General features: G+C 40.6%; 1 protein-coding gene across 1 annotated transcript; it reads right to left on the bottom strand.

The window, feature by feature from the left end:
- Positions 1-322: 322 nt before the first annotated feature.
- CHI3L2 (chitinase 3 like 2) lies at positions 323-13,455 on the bottom strand. Its single transcript, XM_089514614.1, has 10 exons — positions 13,319-13,455; positions 12,679-12,708; positions 11,079-11,280; positions 10,492-10,545; positions 8,094-8,244; positions 7,550-7,677; positions 6,910-7,045; positions 5,896-6,078; positions 4,369-4,485; positions 323-873 (listed from the first exon to the last, which is right to left on the bottom strand). Exons 1-10 carry the CDS (start codon positions 13,341-13,343, stop codon positions 718-720), a joined length of 1,182 nt encoding a protein of 393 aa, XP_089370740.1. The 5' UTR covers positions 13,344-13,455; the 3' UTR covers positions 323-717.
- Between the last annotated feature and the right edge of the window lie 9,253 nt (positions 13,456-22,708).

The following is a 22,708-nucleotide window of genomic DNA, read 5'->3' as shown; positions in this document are numbered from 1 at the left end:
ATCTAGAACTGCACCGACATCCTCCTCTCTAGAAGTTCTTTTCATATAAAAACTTGCTATGATCTACATAGGGAAATAATTAGGGCTTTATCACACCAGCTTGTTGTCTTGCAGCAATCACATCATTTAAGCATGTGGAATCATACCAGCATGGAAACAATTACTAACACACCTTCACTGCAGTAATGCTATGAGGCCAATTTGGTGATGCATGCTTCTGCAATCATTCTTCTCCACTTCCCTGCTCAGTCCCTCACCACAAAACATACATGCATAAATGTAATTTCCCAGTCAAGGAAACAAAACCCATTTCAAAAAGGCATTGAAACCATTAGGTATATATTTAAAAACCAATACATGCAGCCTAATATCTAGCATGTGATCACAATGAAACATCTTCAATAATAATAATAATAATAATAATAATAATAATAATAATAAACCAACCCCAGAAACCCAGACAAAAGAATGCAGCAGCACAGGAAGTGGTAGGAGGAATTAATGCCTTCAGTCCATTACATTGAATCAGTAAGGATAGAACCATATTAATCACAGAATCACACAAAATTAACCATAGTTGTCTGTTTTATAGCATTTAAGAAACATGGAACCATCATCATGCTTCCAATATGGCAATTTGGTCGTTTCTATTCATTTCCTACAATACAAACATAAAGATTCCTTGTATCCTCAAGGTTCTCTTGATATTCAAGATTATTATTTTGCAGAAATGGGCTCTTCTTTATCCAGCTCTTTTTTTACAGCTCCAAGAAGAGGGTATTTTCCCTCATTGCAGAAAGAACCTGAAAAATCATCTAGGTCAAGTGCCCAAATCATAATGCCTCCCAAATGGTTATTTTTCATGTACTGAACCTGAAAGAGAGAGAAAGGAATTAAGAAAAACTAGAAGCACAACAGTTCGTAATAGATAAGATATTGCACAAAGCTTGTGCTGTCACTAACAGAGCTTTAAAATATTATCAATGGTGGCTATGGGCCACCATGGAAGGGGACTCAAAGCAGCTCACAGACAGAAGATTCATTTTAGGGTTACCATAAGTCAGAAGTGACTTGAAGGCACACAATAACAAAAAGAGTTACATCAGTAACCCTCTACAAAGTCCTACTCTGCCACCTAATTGTGGTGTGGATATGAGATGACCCTGGCCTTTTGAAGGCTATGCAGGCAGACTCAACCTTTGGCAGATCAAGCTTCAAGTATGAACCTGGTGTTGGACTAATGCCCGCCTTCTGAAGACCGGTCTAGCTAAGTACAGAGAGGTTTGCCACCAGAATGTGACAAACTGGCCACAGCAACTGTGATCGGAATGAATGTGTATTTTTCATCAGTGGACAGATTATTTGTGCTGATGAAAACACATATCTTTAAGGTATATATAAATAATGTACTAGGTGCAGACCAAATAAGAGACTTTGGCGCGTTACAGACCGCCCCTTTCCCCGCCGGATTGGGGCCTCAGCGTTCAGAGCGGCAGCCGCTGAGGCCCCGATCCGCCGCTTTCCGGGCTGCGGGGAAGCGGCAAAAGGCCACTTCCCCGAGGCCTGGAAAGGGGTGTCCTTGGGGCTTCAAGCCCCAAGGACACCCCGTGGTGGCGGGGAGAAGGAGAAAGGGGCCGTTTAGCCCCTTCCTCCTTTGGTCCGCTGGGCGCAGCTGTCTGAAGGCTGCGCCCAGCGGACCAAACCAGGAAGGAGCTCCGAAACAGAGCTCCTTCCGGGGTCACGGAAAGGGCACCCTAGGCACCCTGCCGCGACCCCAATACATCACAACTGCGCCGCCTCATTTGGAGGCGGCGCGGTCGTCACATATCGATGGTGGCAGCCGTCTGGAATGGTCGCCACCATTTTGTGTGCGCAGAGTGCACACTAGGGTTAGGGCGGTGCAGAAGCACCGCCCCGTCTTAACCCTAGTACACGCTCTGCGTGTACTTTTTAGCCCATCTGTAATGGGCCTTAGATGCCAAGATCTTTTCTTAAGTTTTGCCACCAGGGACCAGCCAGTGCTGTGCACTGGTGCAGTGTAGAGGGGATAAATTAGCTCATCCAGGCAATGTTCTGATCACCACTGATGGTGCTATATAGTACAGGGTCCTTTTCTAGTTTGCATATTCTCTCATTGGTGCAAACTGACATGCAAGATTAGTGGCCAGTGGTGCTTTTCACATAATGATGCAGTATGTCTATATTCACTTGAAAGAATTAATAAATGATGTCACCACTCTATATAATTCAATAGTGTCAATTTGTATGCTATTTGCAGCTGTAGAAACAGTTCTGCTGAGATGTTAACAAATGCCATTTCCTGGCAATTCTCAAAAGGCAACTTGCTAAATGGACAAAATTATGAACAAACTTGCAAATGTCTTGCAGTGCAATCCCATACATCTCTACTTGGAGACAGGCTGCATTGAGTTCAATGCCAGTTAATCCCATGTAAATGGGCATACGATTAAAAAATTACCATACACTCCTGATTCAAAAGATGTGTGGATTGGGGAGTGCTCTAGGAATAGGCAAAATCTTCTTCTGCCAGCTGAAAAGCCCCTTTTCCTGGCAAACCCCTCTTCTGTTGGCTGATCTCAGAGATCAGCCAACAGAGGGATCTGTCAAGAGAACTGCTCTCCTGTCTGACAGAAGAACCAAATGAGGGTGGGGGGTTGGTGAAGAAAAGAGTGATGTGAAGAAAAAGTTGATTTATGAAGATCCAAATCTTGTCCCACTCAGAAACAAAGTCACAGTGGTGGCTCAACATTAAGCCATGGCCAGGGTAGTCCTAAATAATTTTTAATATCCCTAAACTGAGAGGGGTTTGGATTTAGTAGAACTTCATCTGGCGTAGTGTTGGCTCAACTACCTCTCAGCCATCAAAGACCAACAAGGAGTGTATGCTTAATCACTTAGTAATCCACAGTAAATCCTCACAACTCTTCAACAGCAGTTTAATGTGATCCGGTGAAATAAAGTAAAATAAATAATTAGACTGGGTGCAGAATGACTAGCAAATCTTTCTAAAAACCTCAACTGGTAGCCACAGTTTTTATTCTGTTTGCAGTTAGCTGCTAGTTCTCTGGCAAGTGTTCTGTACAGAGCAGAGGTAGACAATGTGAATCCCATCCCGAGTGTATAAACGGGTCTTCCTTCCAATACTTACCCTAGACTTTGGCAGAAAATAATTAGGTCTCAAAATTGCTATAATGCCTGATGGGGGTGACATCTCTTTTATTCTGTTCAGCAGTGATACACTGGAGACAGGATTCATAGGGTTAAAGACTTGGGATCTTTTTATTAGCAGAGACTATGACATGATTGGCTCACCCATTATAATATCCTCATAATTTCCCCTGAATTCAGCTGCAGTCTTCAGAGTAGCTGGAGGGAAAATGGATTTTACCAGCTGCAGTGTATTGTGTTGAGCTATGCCATCCAAAGTATTTTGGACTTCCTTGGTCTTAAGTGGAAAACTTTACAAAATATCTGCTCCTGATGAAAATGAAAACTGCTAGAAATATTGACTGGCATCCTGTTCAGTAGTTATGATATCACAAGCTGGACTTATAATATCCTGAGTGCTGTGGGTTTATGGTCATGATTGACTGAATCTGCCACCCTCCCCCCCCAAAAAAAACCAAACCAATTTTCCATAACCTGGTAGCACCTTGGCTGAAATGTTTCTGAGGCATTTGAGATCAGAGCACTGGGAAATGATGTCTGTAATGTGCTTCCAGTTGCCTTAGGATAAGTACTTGTGGTAGGAATTCAATTTCCAGCTGCCTTTTCTCAAGGCACTCTGCAACCAGGAGACTGCTGTAGATATCATTTCCCAGCATTTTGGTCTTCAGTGCCTCAGAAATGCTTCAGAGAGCTACCAGGAACTTAGGATTTCAGCTGTTCTTTGTGTGTGTGTGTGTGTGTGTGTGTGTGTGTGTGTGTATATATATATATATACACAGAGAGAGAGAGAGAGAGAGAGAGATATCAACATCAACACAGTGTCTTGAATTAGTGGACTCTTCTGTGTGGCATAAAAGGGACTGTCATGTTGATGACCTTACAATCTGCCATTACACCAGTAGGGCTCTCACATTATTACATAACCTTTGTAAGTTGCTCACTAGCATCCATAGATGACATTATATACTACTACTACTACTACTAATAATAATAATAATAATATCCCACTTTCCCCCAAACATTGGGACTCAAAGTGGCTCACAGTTTAAAAGAATGATACAATTAAAAACATACAAAATGTCAGCATTAAAATAAAATTAAGCTGTTACAGCATTAAAACACATCACATATTCAAAGAATAAAATGCAATTAAAGAAGAAATGAAAACAAGAAATGGACCTTAATCTGAACACTTGCCACATCTTCATATCCTACCCACTGGTTTCCTTTGTAAGAATAAGGAACTGCTTGCTCATCGATCCATACTTTCTTGGCACCATGATTAAAACTGCAGATCTAGTAGGAATAAATTGCAAGAGATAAAAAGTATATAAATACATAAATAAATAGCACTTCCAGAATTCAATTAAAGGTTCTGGTTTTTACTTTTAAAGCTCTAGATGACTTGTGCTCCAAATATTGGCTGCTTAGTGTTTCATCTTTATGTGAAATATGGTATACATGTACAAAAAGCAAGGTCCTGTGGTCCCTTGTGCAGTGACAAGATGAGGCACACCTGCTCCCCAAATCATGGGCCACCAGCATTCAAAAGATAGGGCTTTTTCTGTATCAGTAAGTTGTTGGTCTTTGATACTAGACACCTTGCATGAGATGATTTTTGTTGCTTTGCTGCAAGCAGCAAAATGTCTTTCACCAGCCGTGCCTAACTGTGCACTAGTCTCTCCACCAAAACACTCTGCATTTCTGCTTGGCAGATGCCCTCCTACAAAGTATGGGAAAGTTATTTTTTGGACTATAGGTTCCAGTATACTTGTGGACAACAGCCAATGTCTATGTTGGCTGTTGGGATTCTGAGAGCTATAATCCAAACAACCATCCAAGTTCTGAGATGGGAACATATCTTCCCTTGATTGGATTTATTCATTGCTGAGGATTCCTCCCTGAATTTCTCTCAGTAGATTAAGGATAAACATGCCTCCTTTCCTTTTTTAATTCCTATTCCTTTCCCTTTCTGTTTTCTCCCCCCACCCCCAATATCATTCCTTCATTTTTCTTTTTCGTCCTACCTTTTATTTTTGGGATAGCCTTCAAATTCCTTCTTTGTAGCAAAGTGTTCATACATTTCTTTTGTCTTTTTCTTAACAAAACTCCCTTGGTAAATTCAGAGTTCTAAATTGCATGCAGAGCCTGCACAAATACCAAAGACTCTCAGTCTCCACAGAAAAGTGAGAGACCACATCCCAGATGGATAGACTCACTCTAGGAAGCCATGGCCCTGAGTCTGCAAGACCTGACCAGGGCTGTTGGTGATAGTGTGGGCTGGAGGGCTCTCATTCAACTTGAGGGCAATTAACACAACAACAAATGTCTGTTGCATGTGGACTACATTTTTACATTTTTACTTTTTTGAACAATCACCCTGAGAACATGTGGCAGTTGTCATGTTGGCTGGGAACTGGGCTTCTAAGTGTAATCATTTTTAAAAGGCAACATTTCCATGCAATGACATATGTTATGGTGGATGTTGCTATGTGCCAACAAGTCAACTCCAATTTATGGCAAACCTATACTAGGCTTTTCTTGGCAAGATGTATTCAGAGGAGGTGTGCCACCACTGCCTTTCTCCAAGAGTGAGAGAATATGACTTGGTCATCCAATTTCCTTGACAGTGGTCCAGAAGACAGAGAGAGACTGTGATTTCCATGGGCTAAATGGGAAGACAAACATGAATGAAATCCTTGCTACCTCATAATATGCCTGAATTCCTTCTGTTTTTGTGAAAGCACCAGGTGTCCCTGGACCAGATGCCACAGCACCGACCACAGTTTGTGTGGAAGAAAGAGTGAAAGTCTGCCCATATGTGGGGATTCCCATGATGATCTTCTCAGCTGGAGCACCCTTACTTATTAAATATTTTATTGCATAATCCTGCAAAAAAGAGGGGAGGAAAGAAAGAGGGATAGATTAATCACTATGCATATTTGCTGCTACACTCTGCATATTCCAGTTCTAATGTGCTGCATTATGGGTTACATATACCTTCAATTATGATCCTGTCAAAACCAATTTTAAAAGAAATGTAATAACTGTAAGTTATTAATGAAAATATATTTTATTAATAATATTTATTAATTAGTTGTTAATAATATTAAAGCTGGGGGGGCAGGACAACTATATGACATACAAAAAGTGCCTTTTGACACACAAAGTTTAAAATGACTCTTTCCAGGATGCAAGCTCATATTACAAATGCCTCTCTCCTGTTTTCTGTTTCTAAAGAGCAACAAATGAGGTCTGTACATAACATAAACAGTGAAAAGTATGAGAATGTCTGATTTCTTTTGCACTTGATTTTCCTCAGTTGCATATATTGCATTAAGCATCCTTTGTTTGGCCATTGACTATTTGAAAGTAAAAAAAGATTTAATTTGCAAGTGATTGCCAAGGCTCATAGCTCTGAAGAAGAGAAAAGGGTTAACTGGGTGAAAAGCACATTCCTCTTAATGTCTATATTTGAATCTGAGCACAAATATGGGACCTTGGTTCAAAGATGAGGCTGAGAGAAAGAAAGGTTTGCTGAGAGGGACAGGTGGAATGACTCATGACTTGTGAATAACTTGTGCAGATACAGATAACTAGATCCAACTCATGGCCAGGGTTGCTTGATTTTCCTCATGATCAAGGGAGAACATGTCATCCAGGGTCCTATCTGGAAAAGTTTTCACAACAGTTTACATAGTCTTTGGACTGACAACTTACCACATTATAAGACGATGCAGTTCCACTGTCAGCATTCCCCTTCTGAAGGGGACTTGTATGCCCTGTGTACTTGTGACTGCCATCTTTCCAGTAACCATGGAAATCAAAGGTCAAGAAATTAAGGAAATCTGCAGAACTGGAGAATAAATAGTAAAGCAAACCATGCTGTGTAAGTGTGGTCATGCTTACATTTCAAATCTGTAAGGTTCAAACAAAGTACCTATTTAACTACCTGCACTAGATTTCCTCTCAGCATATCTGAAGATATGACACTTATGTTAAATCCTATTCTTAATCTCAACTAGAGTAGAGCCATTGAAGCATGGAATCTGTTGGGTTTACCTACATGGTTGGATGGGTCTACTCTAGTTGGGACTAGAACCTCAATTCTTTTTAAAGAAGAGGATGAGGATGGGAAGCTGTACAAGGCTGAACTCTTATTTAAAACCAGAGATTCATTAATGAGCACAAATCCCCATAGCATTTATTTGCTCATCTGCACTATTTAAACCACAGCCAATACGAAATGCCCTTGTATGCTGCAGTTTCCCCGGATAGTATGTTTTCCATTCAAGGTACTTCTCACTAATATACATTAGCCATTTCTTTGTGTGTAACAGATACAGCTGAAAGGATTTACCTTGAGATCTTCATAATATCATAGCCTTTATTAATGGCTTCCTTTCCAGCTGGAACTGCAACACTCAGTAGGAGTTTTTCCATACCTGGATTGTTCTGAGCTTCTGTTACAAATGCGTAATATAGGTCCTAAAGGATAAGATATTGTTGTGATTTATGGAACAGGTCACTTTCTGTGCAGCATATTAATAATAATTTGTACTTCGGAGTCCTTTGGCCATCTTCAGTTCTTTTTCTAACACTGTGGCTGCTCTAGATAATTATGGAGTTTGGAAAAGTTACTTTGTCAGACTATAATACCCAGGTAGCCATGCTAGCAGATAAATTCTGGAAGCTGACTCCACAAGCTTCCAAGTTTTGGTAACTTCTACCATTCAGTGCCATGTCTTAAAGGTTCTGGATGTTTCTAAAGAAGAGTGACATTTCTTTTTGGAGATACACTGAGCAGAAACCCAGAGACATTATTTTTAAATTGGCTCATTTGTCTCTTAAATCCATATCTTGCTAAATCCTGCTTACACAGAAATGATTTATATTTAATGTACCTTAACCAGGTTAGCCAAACGTCTTCTATCACTCTGTTCTGGGTATTGCCAAGAAAGATCCAAGCCATTAAAACTGTTTTCCCGAAGAAACTGCACCACTGATGCCACAAATTCTGAGCGTGTGGCAGGAGATTTTGTTACATTTCTAAAGCTGTAACAGATGGAAAATGCAGAATTAGAGGATTTTTTATTTTTGCATTTTTCATAGAAATATCACTGAGGTTTTTTTTTTTGTACCAAGTAAAACCTACAGTGGCATCTGTTTTGTTTCTGATGCATTGCTATGGGCACATATTAATCAATAATGCCGTATTCACTGTATTTATAATATGGTCAAATGCTATACACCAACACACAATATTATAATTGAAGAGGGGAAAGGCTGAAAGGCTCTCTCTCTCTCTCTCTCTCTCTCTCTCTCTCTCTCTCTCTATATATATATATATATATATAGAGAGAGAGAGAGAGAGAGAGAGGAAAAATAAGATCATTTGAAATGTTTTGCTGGAGGAGCGCTCTACAAATACATGGACTGCCATAATGATAAATAAATATGCCTAAAAACAAATCAAACCTGAATTTTCACTAGAAACTAAAATGGTTAAACTGAAGCTATCATACTTTGGATATATCATAAGACAGCATGACTCATTGTGGTAGTCTGTAGGCAAAGAAGAAGACTGCATTACAAGTGGACTGACTCCTTCACGGAAGCCATGGCTCTAGGTATACAAGATTTCAGCAGGATGGGTAATAACAGAAAGAGCATCTGTACTGCAGAAATAATTCAGTTTGACACCACTTTAACTGCCATGCCTCAGTGCTATGGAATTCTGGGATATTTAGCCTTCTCTGTCATATAGCTCTGGTGCCACAACCAACTACCATTCCCAGAATTCCATAGCATTGAACTATGGCAGTTAAAATGGTGTCAAGCTGGACTATTTCTGCTGTGCTGATGCAGCCAGAGTCTCTTGAAGATTTATAGAATCGTCTTTATAGAGTCATCTTAAATCAAAGCCAATGATATGGTATATTACAACATATTAGAGATTAACAAACAGGAATTAATAAATGAATTAGCAAAACTTTTCCACTTCTGCTTTCTTCAGTTGCCCCAAATCAAAGTTATATCCAAGGTGGCAGCTTAGAATACTCCATTGTCAACATTCTTAAGGGGATGATGATGTTAAATATTATCCTCTAGTTTGAGATCATGTAGTGTATAGTTAAGTCTGTGGGTTCACAAATTTTTTAAGTCAAAATAACTTGAAAGAACTTGCAGGCTTTCCTAGCTTGTGTATTCTTTTCATTAATAGCTTTTGCCATCCAAGCCACATTGTGATCTTGCTTGGCCACAAATGTCCCAGTTTTCCTCTGTGAAATATTGGAGGGCATGGTGACACAATGCTTGCAATCACATAGGTGTGATCCAGGATTACTGACTGGTGTTTTAAGGACAGCTGTACCCATAATCCGTAGTTAGCTGAAAGTTATAATGGGTGACTTGCTGATGGCTCTAACAAGATGTTTTCATATATACAGTATGTTCACAACTAGAAGAAAAAGGCAATGGAGTGTAGGAAAGGACTGCCATGAGGGCCTCCATGTGAATGTTCAGTTTATATAATTTCTCCAAAATTCACATTATTTTCTGCAAAAGATAAATTGTACAAACAATGAGGGGCATTGGCTCACATAAGTAGTTATTTACCTGGTGGAGGAAAGAAGCTACTCTGCTAGGGGACAGAGAGGGGTTAGTGGAGAAGGAGCTTGCATTTTCAAAGTTCTTTTCATTGCTGGATTTTAAACACAGGATAGGGTTTTAAAAATTAAGGTATCTTATTTAAATGATATATAAACATATGTTAAATATGTGCTTTGCTATGCCTGATCAATGCTAATGCTGGGGAGCATCAGGAGGGGAGAGCCTAACTCTTTCCTCCAGTAGTGTGGCTTCAGTGACTATTATTCCTATGAAGCTTGATACTGATTTTGTTACCACAGTTCTAACTGTTGGTTTACATCTCAGGATTACAGACTAGCTGTTTGACAAACCTATACCATCTCACACAACTCTCTGATGATTTATGACCCTGCTCGCAATGTGCATGTTTGTGTATCCTATTACATTATAACCTTCCAATATGCCTGTGGCTGTGCTTCTAACTACAATAGTGCACTGAAGAAGTGGATTGATAGCCACAAAATCCATGTTAAAATAAACATTCTCATAAAAGGTGCTGCTCAGTTCCTTCCTTTCCTTTCCCTTTCCATGTCATGCTTTGAAGCTGTAACCAGCCTTGTGTGTGAGGTTTGTTTGCATCAGTGGCTTTTCTGACATTTAATCTTGGCTACCAAAAGCAGAAATTGAATAAATTGATAATTTTGGACTTACGACTTGGATCCCAAATATCCTCCAATAGAGAGAAGAGTTTTCAGTCTGGGATTTCTAAATAAATCAATGAATAAGAGAAAAGGAAGTAAAAATTAAGTGTATAATTTTTACTCAGAATCTATCAAAGGCTGATTGAAATAAACACTGGTATCCTGGGGCAGAATGACAAGTCCCCCCCTCCCAAAGAAAAGGGGCTGGCTTACCATCTTTGAAAGTAAGTTAAAATAAGTGAAGTACACATTCCCATCTAAAGAAACTCATCTTGAAAGACTACCAGAGATTACCCAACTATAACACTGAGTTTATGAACATGGAACATCATTCAGTTAAAAATGGTTATGAGTTCAATTTCAGTTGGATCAGGGCTTGCACATTAGGACTGCACATTAGATGCATCTACAGTTCTTAAGAATACTGCCTGAGGACTTGCACATTAGGGCTCTTATTAGATGCATCTTGGGAACTACTGTCCAAAAAGTAATTTACCACACCTCAGCATGAGCCATTATGTATCAGTATGAGGCAGCTATAGATGCTACTTCACTTTTGTGTTGCAAAGTTTGTACGTGTCTTGCTACTGTACCTACCTGCTTTTAAGACTGTTGATACTCTCATACGTGCTCATGTCATTCCACTCAGTGGTGACAATCTGATTGTCTTTTATGTTGGCAAAAGCATAAATGATATGGGTGCAGAGATCTGGATCAATGTCATCTGGGACAAAGCGTCCTGCGGTTTCCCGGTACTGAGACCAGTTGGTGAAATAGCAAACCAGCTTAAAGGTAGAAACTGTTATGGCGATTCAGAAAGATAAAATGAAAAGAGAGTTAATGAACATGCAACAAAATGGAGTTAGGTGTGAGCAAGGAGGCCACCAGTTTCACAGAAGACAACAAAAATAGTTTAGGGGTGTCACAGAAAAACTGGATAGCAAAGAGAGCCAGGCTGTATTTGCACTGAAGAAATAATCCAAATTGGCATCACTTGAAGTGCCATGGCTTATTGCTATGTAATTCTGAGAACTGTAGTTTTTTTTGTGAAATATTTAGGCTTCTCTGTCAAATAGCTCTGGTACCACAACAAACTACAATTCCCAGAATTCCATAACATTGAGACATTGCAGTTAAAGTCATGTCAGTCTGGATTATTTCTGCAGTGTGGGTGCAGCTCCAGAAATGGCAAAGACTGATGACCCTCATGTCAGAAAGCCAGTAAATCCATTCTTGTATTCAATATGTATCCACACTACACAATTATAGCTGTTTGGTATCACTTTCCTGACATGGCTACATCATATGGAATTGTGGCATTTGTAGTTTGCTGAAGTACTTAGGATTCTCTAACATATTTCCTCTGGGAGAGAATTCTAAGATCTCTTGAAATTACATACACCATGATTCTAAAGGCATGACAGTTAAAGTGATATCAAACTGCAATAATTGTGTAGTGTGGACACAAACTTTGAAGGAGCTGTCAGTGATGCCAAACCTATTTGGTCTTAGCATTCAACTTATTGGATAAATGCAGTAATACAACTTGGAGCGGATTCAGTCTCCTACTGATGTGGGAGTCACCAGCCACCGCTGTTCAGAAAGATCTCTTCAAACTGGGTGAATGAACATCAAAATGGCAAAATCAGTTCCATCATGTAAGCAAATATAAAGCGAAATATGTCTGGGGAAAAGCAAACCCTACACTAATGGGAACTGAACTGGCAGAGAATGATAAGGAAAGGAATTAAGAGCTGGAAGACATTTGGGTTACATTGTATAGTTCTGGTTGTTGCAAGATATTGCACGGCTGGAAAAAGAACAGAGAAAGCAGCCAAGATAATAAAAAAACAACAAGAGGAGCAGTTCTCACAAGAGGTAAAGATGTAATATTGGAACTTCTTAGCATAGAAAAACATGCGTAACGGAAAACATAATAGAAGTATTTTTGGATCAGAAACATGTTGAGTATCCCTTATCCAGAATCCAAAATCTGAAGTACTCAAAATGCAGATAGTATAGTAGATATCTGTACTGTATTTGTGAGGCTGGAAACATACATGGGAGGAAAGAGACGTGAATATCTGTGAAATGGCAGGAAACCATACCTCCCGGGGGCACTCTTTAAATGTTTGACCTATGGAACAAGGAAGTTCTAAATGAAGAGCTCTAAATGAAGAAGGAAACAATGACGTACCATGTTGTAGACATATCAGTGCAACTACACCTAATGCAAAAAGAGAGAGAGAGAGAGAGAGAGAAGGAAATTATGGTATACCACGACAAATTTAACTTTGCAATAAACACCAAACAATCAAAATCCTATTCATTTCACTTTCAAGATTATTCTTTAGATCAATAAAGGGATCCGAATGGATGCAGTGCATATTCTTAAATGAGTCAGAAAGCACACCTGCTTACTGGTCAGTTATATGGGATTTTCTCATGCATGGATATTGGATTTTCTGGAGGCCCCCTGGAATGTAAAGATTTCTAACTGCAAACTTCAGAATATTATTTACCTGTCCTCCTCATATGTTGTTCATAGAAAGCAACACTCCCTGTTCATAGAAAACAACACTTTCTGTGATCCTAAGCTGACTTGCCTGAACACTACTCCAGGGATGTAGCTAGGATTTTAGGAAGGGGGGGGGGGTCCAGACTAAGTGCCACCATTATAATGGGGCTTGAGTGTGGCGGCACAGCAGCACACACCATTCATTTTTCTAATGGAAGGGGGGGGGTCCAGACCCCAAGACCCCCCGCCCCCGGCTACGTCCCTGACTACTTGCAAAAGAGTTCCCAAGTCTGAGTATAAATTTCATCAAAAGGCTTACCGGTCCATATGACTGCTCGACTCATCCTGGTGTGTTCCAATCTACTAGACCACAACAAGAACCCTGCTTCCTTTACTGTGATGTGCCTGTGCTGTTGCTCTGAATCAGCTTTATAGGAACCCAGCAGACTGGAAGTGAAAGAATATACACAACTCTAGAATTGCTTTTCTTTGGTGATTGCGTTGCTTCCTGGAATGATTGTGCAATTGTCTAGGAGAAAAATGTTGCAATTGGTATTGTGGGTGTGGGATTTATTTATTGCAGCCAGTCGTTTGAATGCCAAAAATGCAGGAGGGATGGGGTGAGGAAATATCCACCAAAACAAGGTTCATATTTCTGCCTATCTCTTTGATACTTTCCTCTATTATTTGATTTTGACTTGGGTACTGAACCTATTTTAGCCCCAATACATAAGCCCTGGTTGTTGATCAGGGTTCACCTCTTCAGTAAACATAGGATTGGAAAGCAGGGTGGGATCAGTTACTCCCACCCCCTTATCCCCCCTCCCCAGTTCACTGCATTAGCCTGGTCTCCAATACTCATAGGTTCACAGGTGGGTCACCTGGAAATGGGAACTCTCTGGATGGAGGAAGGCTTCCATTTCATTTAGGCACCCAGCCATGTGATTGTCACTGAGTGCCTCATTCTGACCTCAGAAGTGAGTGATCTGCAGTGGTGGTAGATGCACTGGGCAGTTCAGTGAGACACCTATGGAGACGGCCACAGTGGTGTGTGAATGGAAGGCTAGGTAACAGGGAGAAGTCAGGGCAGTTGTGGGGCAAAGATATTCTGGGCTGCCCACAGAATATCTGCCCTGTGCAGACAGGGCCTCAGTATGGACTACATTTTAGAAACTGCCGGTTGCAGCGCGGAGGAGTCGCAGCAGCCAAACCGCGCGACTCCTCCGCGCTGCAAATAAGAAGCGCCGAAATGGGGCTTCTTCTTGTGCCCCAGATGTGATGCCGTGAGGTGCTACTTGCGCACTCGCGGCGTCATATCCGGGGCACGACGTGCGGACGCTATGCGTCCGGCATGTAATAATGGCGCCACCTGTGTGTATAGGGCGCTGCCATTATTATGCCCCCGTCACATGCTAGGGGTGAGGTCAGTGTGGACGCTAGGTTCTCGGCCAGCCCCTAGCACGTGATGGGGGCACCGGAAGGGCCCGTGTGTAACGGGCCTGAGTGCCCAAACTGCAACCCCAAACCCACTTATTTATCGCAAAGTGCCATGTCCCTCTGATTTTCTAGTAACAAACTCTGGTGAACTCTGTGCTGTGGTGATGGTGTGTGTGCCCACAGAGAGGGCTCTGAGTGCCACTTCTGGCACTTGTGCCATAGGTTCGCTACCACTGGACTAAAATGTAGATCTTTGCAGTCCAGCATTCTAACTACTGCACTATGCTGGCTTTCTCTCAGAGTTTGGAAAAGTTGATTTTTTGAACCACTGCTCTCAGAATTTCCCAACAAGAATATGCTGGGAAACATATGTTGGGAAAAATGGGCATGAAAAGCCTAACTGGCAAGCACCCCAGAAGCTTGGCAATAGCAATTCATTACACTGAAAAGTGAAGCTTGTAGGTTCTTCTCTTCTTGGGGGGTGGTGGTGGTGGTGGTGTTATAAGTCCCAGAATCTCCCAGCCATGATGTTCAGACTGGCCACCCTTGCTCAAGGATTTGTGGACTTACAGTCCCCTAAAATAACTTTCCAAGTGTTGGTCATGCCTCAGTTATGTGTTGATTGCAGGTTTTAGCCCTAGCATTGAGGGACTGAACATAAACTTAGAGCTGTAGTTATAGACCTTTCAAACCCAGTTTTCATCAACAGCCTACAGGGAAAAAAGAGATAAGAGATAAGTTCTGCAACAACATGTCCACTAGGGAGAGATTTGGACTGGCCACTGCCATCACTGTTTTTCTTTTGTTTTTATTCTTCTTGCTGCCTAGATGCTACTTTGGTTTTTCAGTTCTGGTTTATGAATGTTATATTTGTCTGCTATAATTCCTTATTTTGTATGAACACCTTAGCAAGAAGCTACCCTGAAAGACTCTTGTAGATTATTGTGGCAAAACTATCAGTTTTGAAGCTACACTTCCTCAGTTTGTGACCTCTCCATGCTCCAACACAGCTCAGGAATGTCAGGCACTCATGAAACATGTTCCTGGGCTTGTCTACTACATTGGTGAAACATAGAAGATTATTGCACTAGCTTTCTGCCCGGCCCCAGAGCGGATGGAAAATTTGGGATTTTTTTCCAGATTGGGTGTTATTGCACACCTCCGTGCTCAGACCGGAGGCATCGTGGCCTGATTTTAGCCATTCTGTCCTAGATCCGTCCTAATCCTGTCCTTCACAAAGGATGGGAGTTAACTGTCTTTTGCAAGGATGGGCTTAGGACAGATTGAGGATGGATCTGGCTAAAATAGGGTTGCGCTGCCTCCTGTCTGAGCATGGAGGCGTGCGATAAAACCCAATCTGGAAAAAAAAATCCCAAATTTTCAGTTTGCTCTGGGGCCGGGTGGAAAGTCCATGCAATAATCTTCTATGTTTCACCTATGTACTGTAGTAAACAAGCCCAGGAATAGGTTTAATGAGTGCCTGAGATTCCTGAGCTGTGTTCAACTTGGATCATGGAAGCTGTTCTCTCAGTGGACTGACACCACTGGAGTTAACTCAGTGATGTATGTTTGAGTTTAATCTACCATTCCTAGAAGTCAGTACCCCAAGTGGTGGTGGTGGTGGGGACACATGGCTCACCTAGTAATTTATCTCAACCATTGTCCCTACTTTGATCATGAACCATCCTCACCTGCCATGAGAATGTAGAATATAATTGAAACATACAAAGAGAAATGATCATACCATATTGATGTGTCAGTTTATTGGTTCAAAGTTAATTGGTAAAGCCAATGAAATACTAAGAACAGAATCATTAAGTTTTATAAGATTCATAGTGGGGAAACACACAATATCTGGTCAGAGCAAACTACTGCAGAAAGGTTCTATTGATCTTAAATTGTCTAGCTGTGGGACTTTAGCTTTCTTGGTCAGTGCCATGTCAAAAAGCAAGTAATGTTGAAACAGCTCACTCATTTTGATACCAGGTGGAAATTATGCAACAAAAGCTATGTCAGAGAATTTCTTTCCAAAAGAGATAGTGATCAAAGTCATGAAAAAACAGGGTGACCTGATGTTCTCCTTTTCCAGAACATGTCATACATTTCAGTCATCTGTCCAGGAGGAAATTCAAAATGTCCTCCATTTTGAGGATTACTAAAAAGCATTTATTTACATTTATATTAGTGTTTCTAGCTTTATTTTGTAATGTCCTACATTTTTCTTGATACAATTTGTGGTGTCTTATCCCCCTTTGCAGTTATGATATCTGGTCACCTTGTGAAAAAGGATTACTGCAGGATTTATCATCATTCAATTTCACACACATTTCTAGGAATAATTGTGATTTTTTAAAAAAAAAAAGCTGCAAGAATTACTGTAGTGGAATTCAGGTGTCATGGTCTAATATCTACCTGCACTGTTCCATATGTGTTGCACCTCCCAAAGGCAGTTTTTGTGTGCCAGGGTGCGATTTCACAGGCATATGCTGGCTGTAGCAGGGAGTATAGTGGGAGACAACCAGGCAGCACCAAGCTGCAGCTATGCAGCCAGGAGAAGAAAACTGACTGCTTTCCTAGTTCTCCAGTAAGCAGCTCTCTTCTGCCAGGTGATGAACTGGAGCTAGGTGCTGCCTGGCCACCTATTAGCTTTCTTCTTTGACTAGGAAGTGGCCATAGCAGCATGCCCAGGCACACAAAAGTTGGCTGGTGTGTGTTAGATGTTCCACAACAAGGTCATGAATACTTGTTTTGCAATGTCCAAAAAAAGACACATGCCTATAAACTGGGGTTATGCACAGATATGCCACCAACAGGATCCCAGCTTTAGAAGTCTTTCTTTCCAACAAAGTTAATGCCATGAATCATTAATGGATTTCCTTTCTTACTACAGCTACTATGAAAAGGGCTTCCAGAATCAGCTAAAGTCCTATATACTGAAAATGTCCCACTAAATTCTGTGGGATGTTCATGGATAAACAGGTTTAGTGCACCAAAAATCCCTTGTCCTCCTTTGGGCCTTACATTTTTTCTCTTAGCATTCTGTCAGAATATGGCATATTCTGCTATACACTGGAGGTTGCTGTTAAGTTGTGTGTTTGAAATTGTTATAATAGGCAATGCAGTAGTTTAGAAGTTTTAGTTCGTATAACTTTTGTTGTTGAGAAAGCATTGTGTTGGTTTAGACATTTAGAAGTGGTGCCAAAGGAAGATTGTTGCCTGGTACTGGAAAATGCAGAAATCTAGGGGAGGTTTCCTTTGATCAGAACTTTCTCAGGGGAAAGGGAAAACAGAGGCAAGACTGAAAGTTATGAGGAGCCAGGTGGACTGGGCAAATATGAAGAGGGCATGTATGTTTAAATTTTAAATGAATTAAAGTAAAGCCTGTGAAATTTAGGTAGAATTTTAAAATTGTTAATTTTATGCCAGTGTTTGTGAATGATGGCGGTTCTGTCATAGCTATCAGTTGCTCAAATAAAGTTCTTGCTGATGTGAGGTTGAAGGCTTTAATGATCGGCATCCATAGTTTTTTGTGGAGTTTTTTGGGATATGAGCCCGTGTTTTAGAAGAGTTTATTTCTAATGTTTCACCAGCAGCTGTGGCTGGCATCTTCAGAGAATGAAAAATGAAGATGCCAGCCACAGCTGCTGCAAAATGTCAGGAACAAACTCTTCTAGAACAAGACCTCATAGCCTGAAAAACCCACAAAAAATAAAATAAAAATAAAGTTCTTGCTTTTTGAATACAGAAGGCTGGTTTACTGGACTGAGGGGAAAGGGCAGTTCTTGACAAAATTCAGCTTCCAGACTCTAGCCAACATTTGCAACATCTCTGTTTAGAGATTTTCCAGCTTGTTTGGCTTTCACTCTTGAGTCTTCCAACTTTTTATAGAATAGTAACTGTTCATTGCCAACTTTTGTGTTGTTCTTTGGTCAAAGAGATGGGAACTAACTAGTTAACATCAATTACATTATCAATTGAGTTGGATTTTGTTTTTTTACAAATTAGAATTAGTATTTTCCAACTAAAATGTTAAAATGGGAACTTCAACTCAAACATCTTAAATACCTAATTTCCTCTATTGCCAACCTCTTACTTTAAGTCTCTCCTGCTTATTTATCCTGCTAGGCTAGAACCAGCTATTGATGATTTCCTCTTTTGTGCCTGTAAGAAACAATTACAGGTTCCCAATTTCTCTTAAAACTATTCAAAGATTTCTGTTTCATCCTAACCAAATCATACCATTTTAATATTCAGTCTTTCTTGATCAGGGTAGTCTTGTCCTTCCATTTCTGACCAGACACAAGTCTTGTGGCTGTAATCATATATTGTATGATTTTCCCCAAACGTAATCATAGTGTGTTCATCCAGCCATTCCAATAAAAAGATCTCAGATTTCAATATATCTGGAATCCATCTATGAATCAAAATTCCCCCCCCCCTTCTTTGCTTTGTTAAATGCCTATCATTTGTGATAGAAAGTTCATGGTTGTTGTTCCCACTTCTGGCAAACATTACTAGTCCCTTTACACATATTTGACAACCACACAGGCATTAAATACCAATGATACATTATCTTATAAAAAAATTCTCTATGGTCAACACCTAATGTAGATTTCAGTCCCTTTGATCACCTTTTCTGGTTGCCCCATTTGTATATTATAACCAACATTTTGAGCCCAGGAACCAGAAAGAAAATTAAGAAAGAAAGAGAAGGAGAGAATGTGCAACTGAAGCGGCATTAAAGGCAATAAAGAAGAGAAATGGGGGAAAATAAGCCAATAAATAACTGAATAGAAGTAAAGGAGGAGGCTGAAACATTGATTTAAAATAACACATTTATGATGCCATCATGCCACCTCATTTATTGAAACTTATTATTGGGCATTCACATGATGTTGTCTTGTAACCTTTTCTTGCCTTTCTGCTACTTCTTCTGTCTTTTTCTTATCCCAGAAAAATCTGTTAACAAGAAAAAAGAACACAGCAACATCACACATTTCCATTGCTAGCAAGAGAAGCCCCACAGTCTGGAAATGTTCATAGTGAAGAAGAAATGAAAAGAATAGTAGGAGCATTTTAAATAACAAATAAATAAGGGCAGGCTCCATTGATACAGATGGGGTATAGAGAGAAAAGGAACAGAAGCATCTGAAAAAGTGGGGATGAGGTAGGCAGCCTTTACTATGAATAGTTATGTTGTGTTCATTTCCCTTCCCCATCTGTTCTTAAACCACAGTGGTAAAAAGTGAAAGCGGAAGGTGTTGTGAATTGATAGCAGAAGCAAGGGTTTCATATTATGTCTTCTAAATCTGGGTGCTTGCCAGACAAGACTTTATTGTGTAATCCTCTTGCTTCATTCACAAACTTTTATAGGGTTCACTGTGTTCCACATAACCCTTTGGTATTTTCTTGCCATTGCTTCCATCTTCATTCTTAGAACAGGAAATTCTTGAAGGAAGGAAACATGAAATGGCTGCTCAGCATCCTACTCCTGATCATGCTAGTAGGTTTCTGTCTGCAGGCACCCATAGATCTTGGAGATGGTTTTACCAGTTCCTTCCTCTGAAATGACATAATGATACCTGAATCATTCTGGGAGGAAAGCCACACATACAGGCAGCCATTAGAATGAGGAAAGATTCCAGTGGAAATAGAGCTCAGGGACAAGGTGGACATGCTTGTGGCCCAAATCCAGTAGGCGTGCTAATTTAGGTCTTTGCCACTGTGGTTATGGTGTTGGAGGGGGGCACTTTCTCCTTACTTCCTCATAACTACACATGGATTTGCCAAGTTTTCAAAAGAGCAATAAGGGACAATCAAAATTTATGATACACAGGGGTGATAATTGAGAAGCAGCTACTAAGAAGCGTGTGTTCTGCTGAAATACCAAATAAAAGTATTGCTTTCACTTAACATAGCCTTGTATTCACTGCAAAATTAACTTATTGTCCACATTCATCAGTTATATGGTGCATACATTTTTGTCATTTTGAAAGGCCCACAGTTGAAAATATGAGATGGGCGGGGAGTCTTGTTCAGTCTCTTATAAAAAGTAAAACTTTCCAGTGCTGAAATAGGAGACATCATCTATAATAAGGGAACCTGCCAGTCCTATAGGGGCAATCTTTTCTGATCTCAGATAAGAGGATATAATAAGGATGCCCTGGAAATCTTAGCTATACAACACCAACTATAGCAATCAGGTATAGTTCTGTTCCCCTACATCTAAATACTGGCTGTAAGGATACAGCTGGGTGTGTCTTTCTGCTCTTGTGTGAAGGTTGTGTTTGCAAGATTGTCGACAAAGTATTTGACAATGCAGTAAGGTATAAACTGAGAGTATGAATCATGCTGCTTATGGTTCACTTACAGCTTCCAGAGCCGATTTTTCTTGCTTTGGAAACCCCTCTGAAGAAAGGGAGATCTGGACCTTCAGGAGACACAGTTCTTTAAATAAACAAACAAACCTCTAGTTAAAAAAAAACCAGCAACCTGGAGTACCCACCCAGTCACTTCTGGTTTTACTTGTATAAATTGATGTGGGCCCCAGATCAGAGTTTGCCTATCTCTGCACTGACTGGATTGCTGTTCTTCAAGTCATTTTCAAGGTATGACAACCCTAAGGTGACCCTAGCACAGGGATTTTTGACAAGATTTGTTCTGAGGGGGTTTGGCTTTGCTTTTCTCTGAGGCTGAGAGAGTGTGGCCTGCCCAAGGTCACCCAGTGGGTTTCCATGGCTGAATGGGGATTCAAACACTGGTTTTCTTAGTCACAGTCCAGTGTCAACCCACTAAGGAGTTTATCACACTGCCCTTTTCTGTTTGGGATCATGGCATCCCAAACCCAATTTGGACTTCTCCAGTACTTTGCAAAGAACTGGAAAATCTCATTCTTTGCAAAGTATGGGAGAGGTCTAGATCGGGTAGCCATGACTGGGTATGGTATGCCTCCTGCCTGGGCATGGAGGTATGTGATAAAATCCATGTTTAAAAGTTTTCATCCTGCGGCTAGCTCAGGAGGGAAGGATGGAAAATTGCAGTGCAATAAACTCCTATGTCACACTGGCTCTTGGTGTAGCTAAAGAAGTAGTAAAATGCATGTATGTATAGGGCTCCATATGATGATTGTCTCCTCAAGTCAGATCACATACAGGTGATGATGAACTTTAGCAAGACAGGCCTTCATGTCAGTCAGAAGTGATGGATACTGTTGAGTTAATATTGAGTTAATGACAAAATGACATAGTGACTAACATAACTATCTTGACTTCTGGACTGGCATAAATTTTACATTTCATTCTCTTCCCCTTTTGGCTGCGGCTATTATGACTACTGGTTTCTTGTGACAGTTTCTGGAATGCCTGAGATGTTGCTTCTGTTCTTCCCTTCATCTTCAGTGAACTCTCTTGATTACCTGCATATGACATGCACTGACTATATTCATACTTCCCCTTACTATAACCACTTCCCTTTACTATAGCCTGCCTCTCTTGGCACTTGCTGCATCTAGCATAGGACAGCATCAGGTAACTCAACTGAGAAAAGCAGTAGCAACAATACCTGCTCACCCTCAGGGAAGGAGGAGGGTGGGAGGATGAAGGTAATGCACACAGTGACAACAGTAAAAAATGCAACAGAGGTAGTTTGAAGGGGTGGCCAATGGCAGTGGTGCAAAGGCTAGCTATTTTTTAATGTCTTGTTGCCAAAGAGTCCTCAGACCTAAGAAAGTAGCCAGTAGGGACACTGCTAGTGCCATAGGCCTGTGTCCCGAATGTCTGGCTAATTTCAGGGAGAAGTGTGGCCAATGTGTCTCCACTGAAGAACACCTTTATTTAACTAACAGACCATCTAAAACAGCATATCAGAAAGGTTTTACCCTGGAGGAGCCCTTGTAATAATGTTCATATCCCATGGAGCCCTGCATAAAATATCTATCTACAGCTTTTAAAATGTTGCTTATCTCATAGAACCCTAGTATTCCAGGAAATCTTGAGGAAACATTATTTAGATAAGAGTATAAGAAACTACTTCAAGTTGGACACAACACCATCTACTGCTTGCTAGCAATGCTCAGTTAAGCTCTACATCACATTAACACACTATAATGATAAGTGTCAAGAACTCCTCTTATCGTGTTCTGAAGAAATAGGTAGGTTCCACACTGTAGTCTCTGTTTCCATTTCCCCCTCCTCCTCCTTCTACAACAGCAAGAATGAAGTGACACCATCCCCTGCCTCCTCTTGTAGCATGTTGGGAAGCTGGGCTGGCTAGC

The sequence above is a fragment of the Sceloporus occidentalis genome, unplaced genomic scaffold (assembly GCF_023333645.1).
Source record: "Sceloporus occidentalis isolate IW3139 unplaced genomic scaffold, rSceOcc1.0.p SCAF_3, whole genome shotgun sequence".
NCBI classification, from domain to species: Eukaryota; Metazoa; Chordata; class Lepidosauria; order Squamata; family Phrynosomatidae; genus Sceloporus; species Sceloporus occidentalis.
The sequence above is the reverse complement of the archived record's forward strand: the minus strand, read 5'-3'. Positions and strand labels throughout refer to the sequence as shown.

Coding starts and splice junctions, on each gene's coding strand:
- CHI3L2 (XM_089514614.1), bottom strand. CDS start 13,343: ATGAGTCGAGCAGTCATATGGACCG. Junction 11,281..12,678: donor ACTGATATGTCTACAACATG/GTACGTCATTGT, acceptor TCGCCATAACAG/TTTCTACCTTTAAGCTGGTT. Junction 7,046..7,549: donor GATATTATGAAGATCTCAAG/GTAAATCCTTTC, acceptor TTTATTCTCCAG/TTCTGCAGATTTCCTTAATT.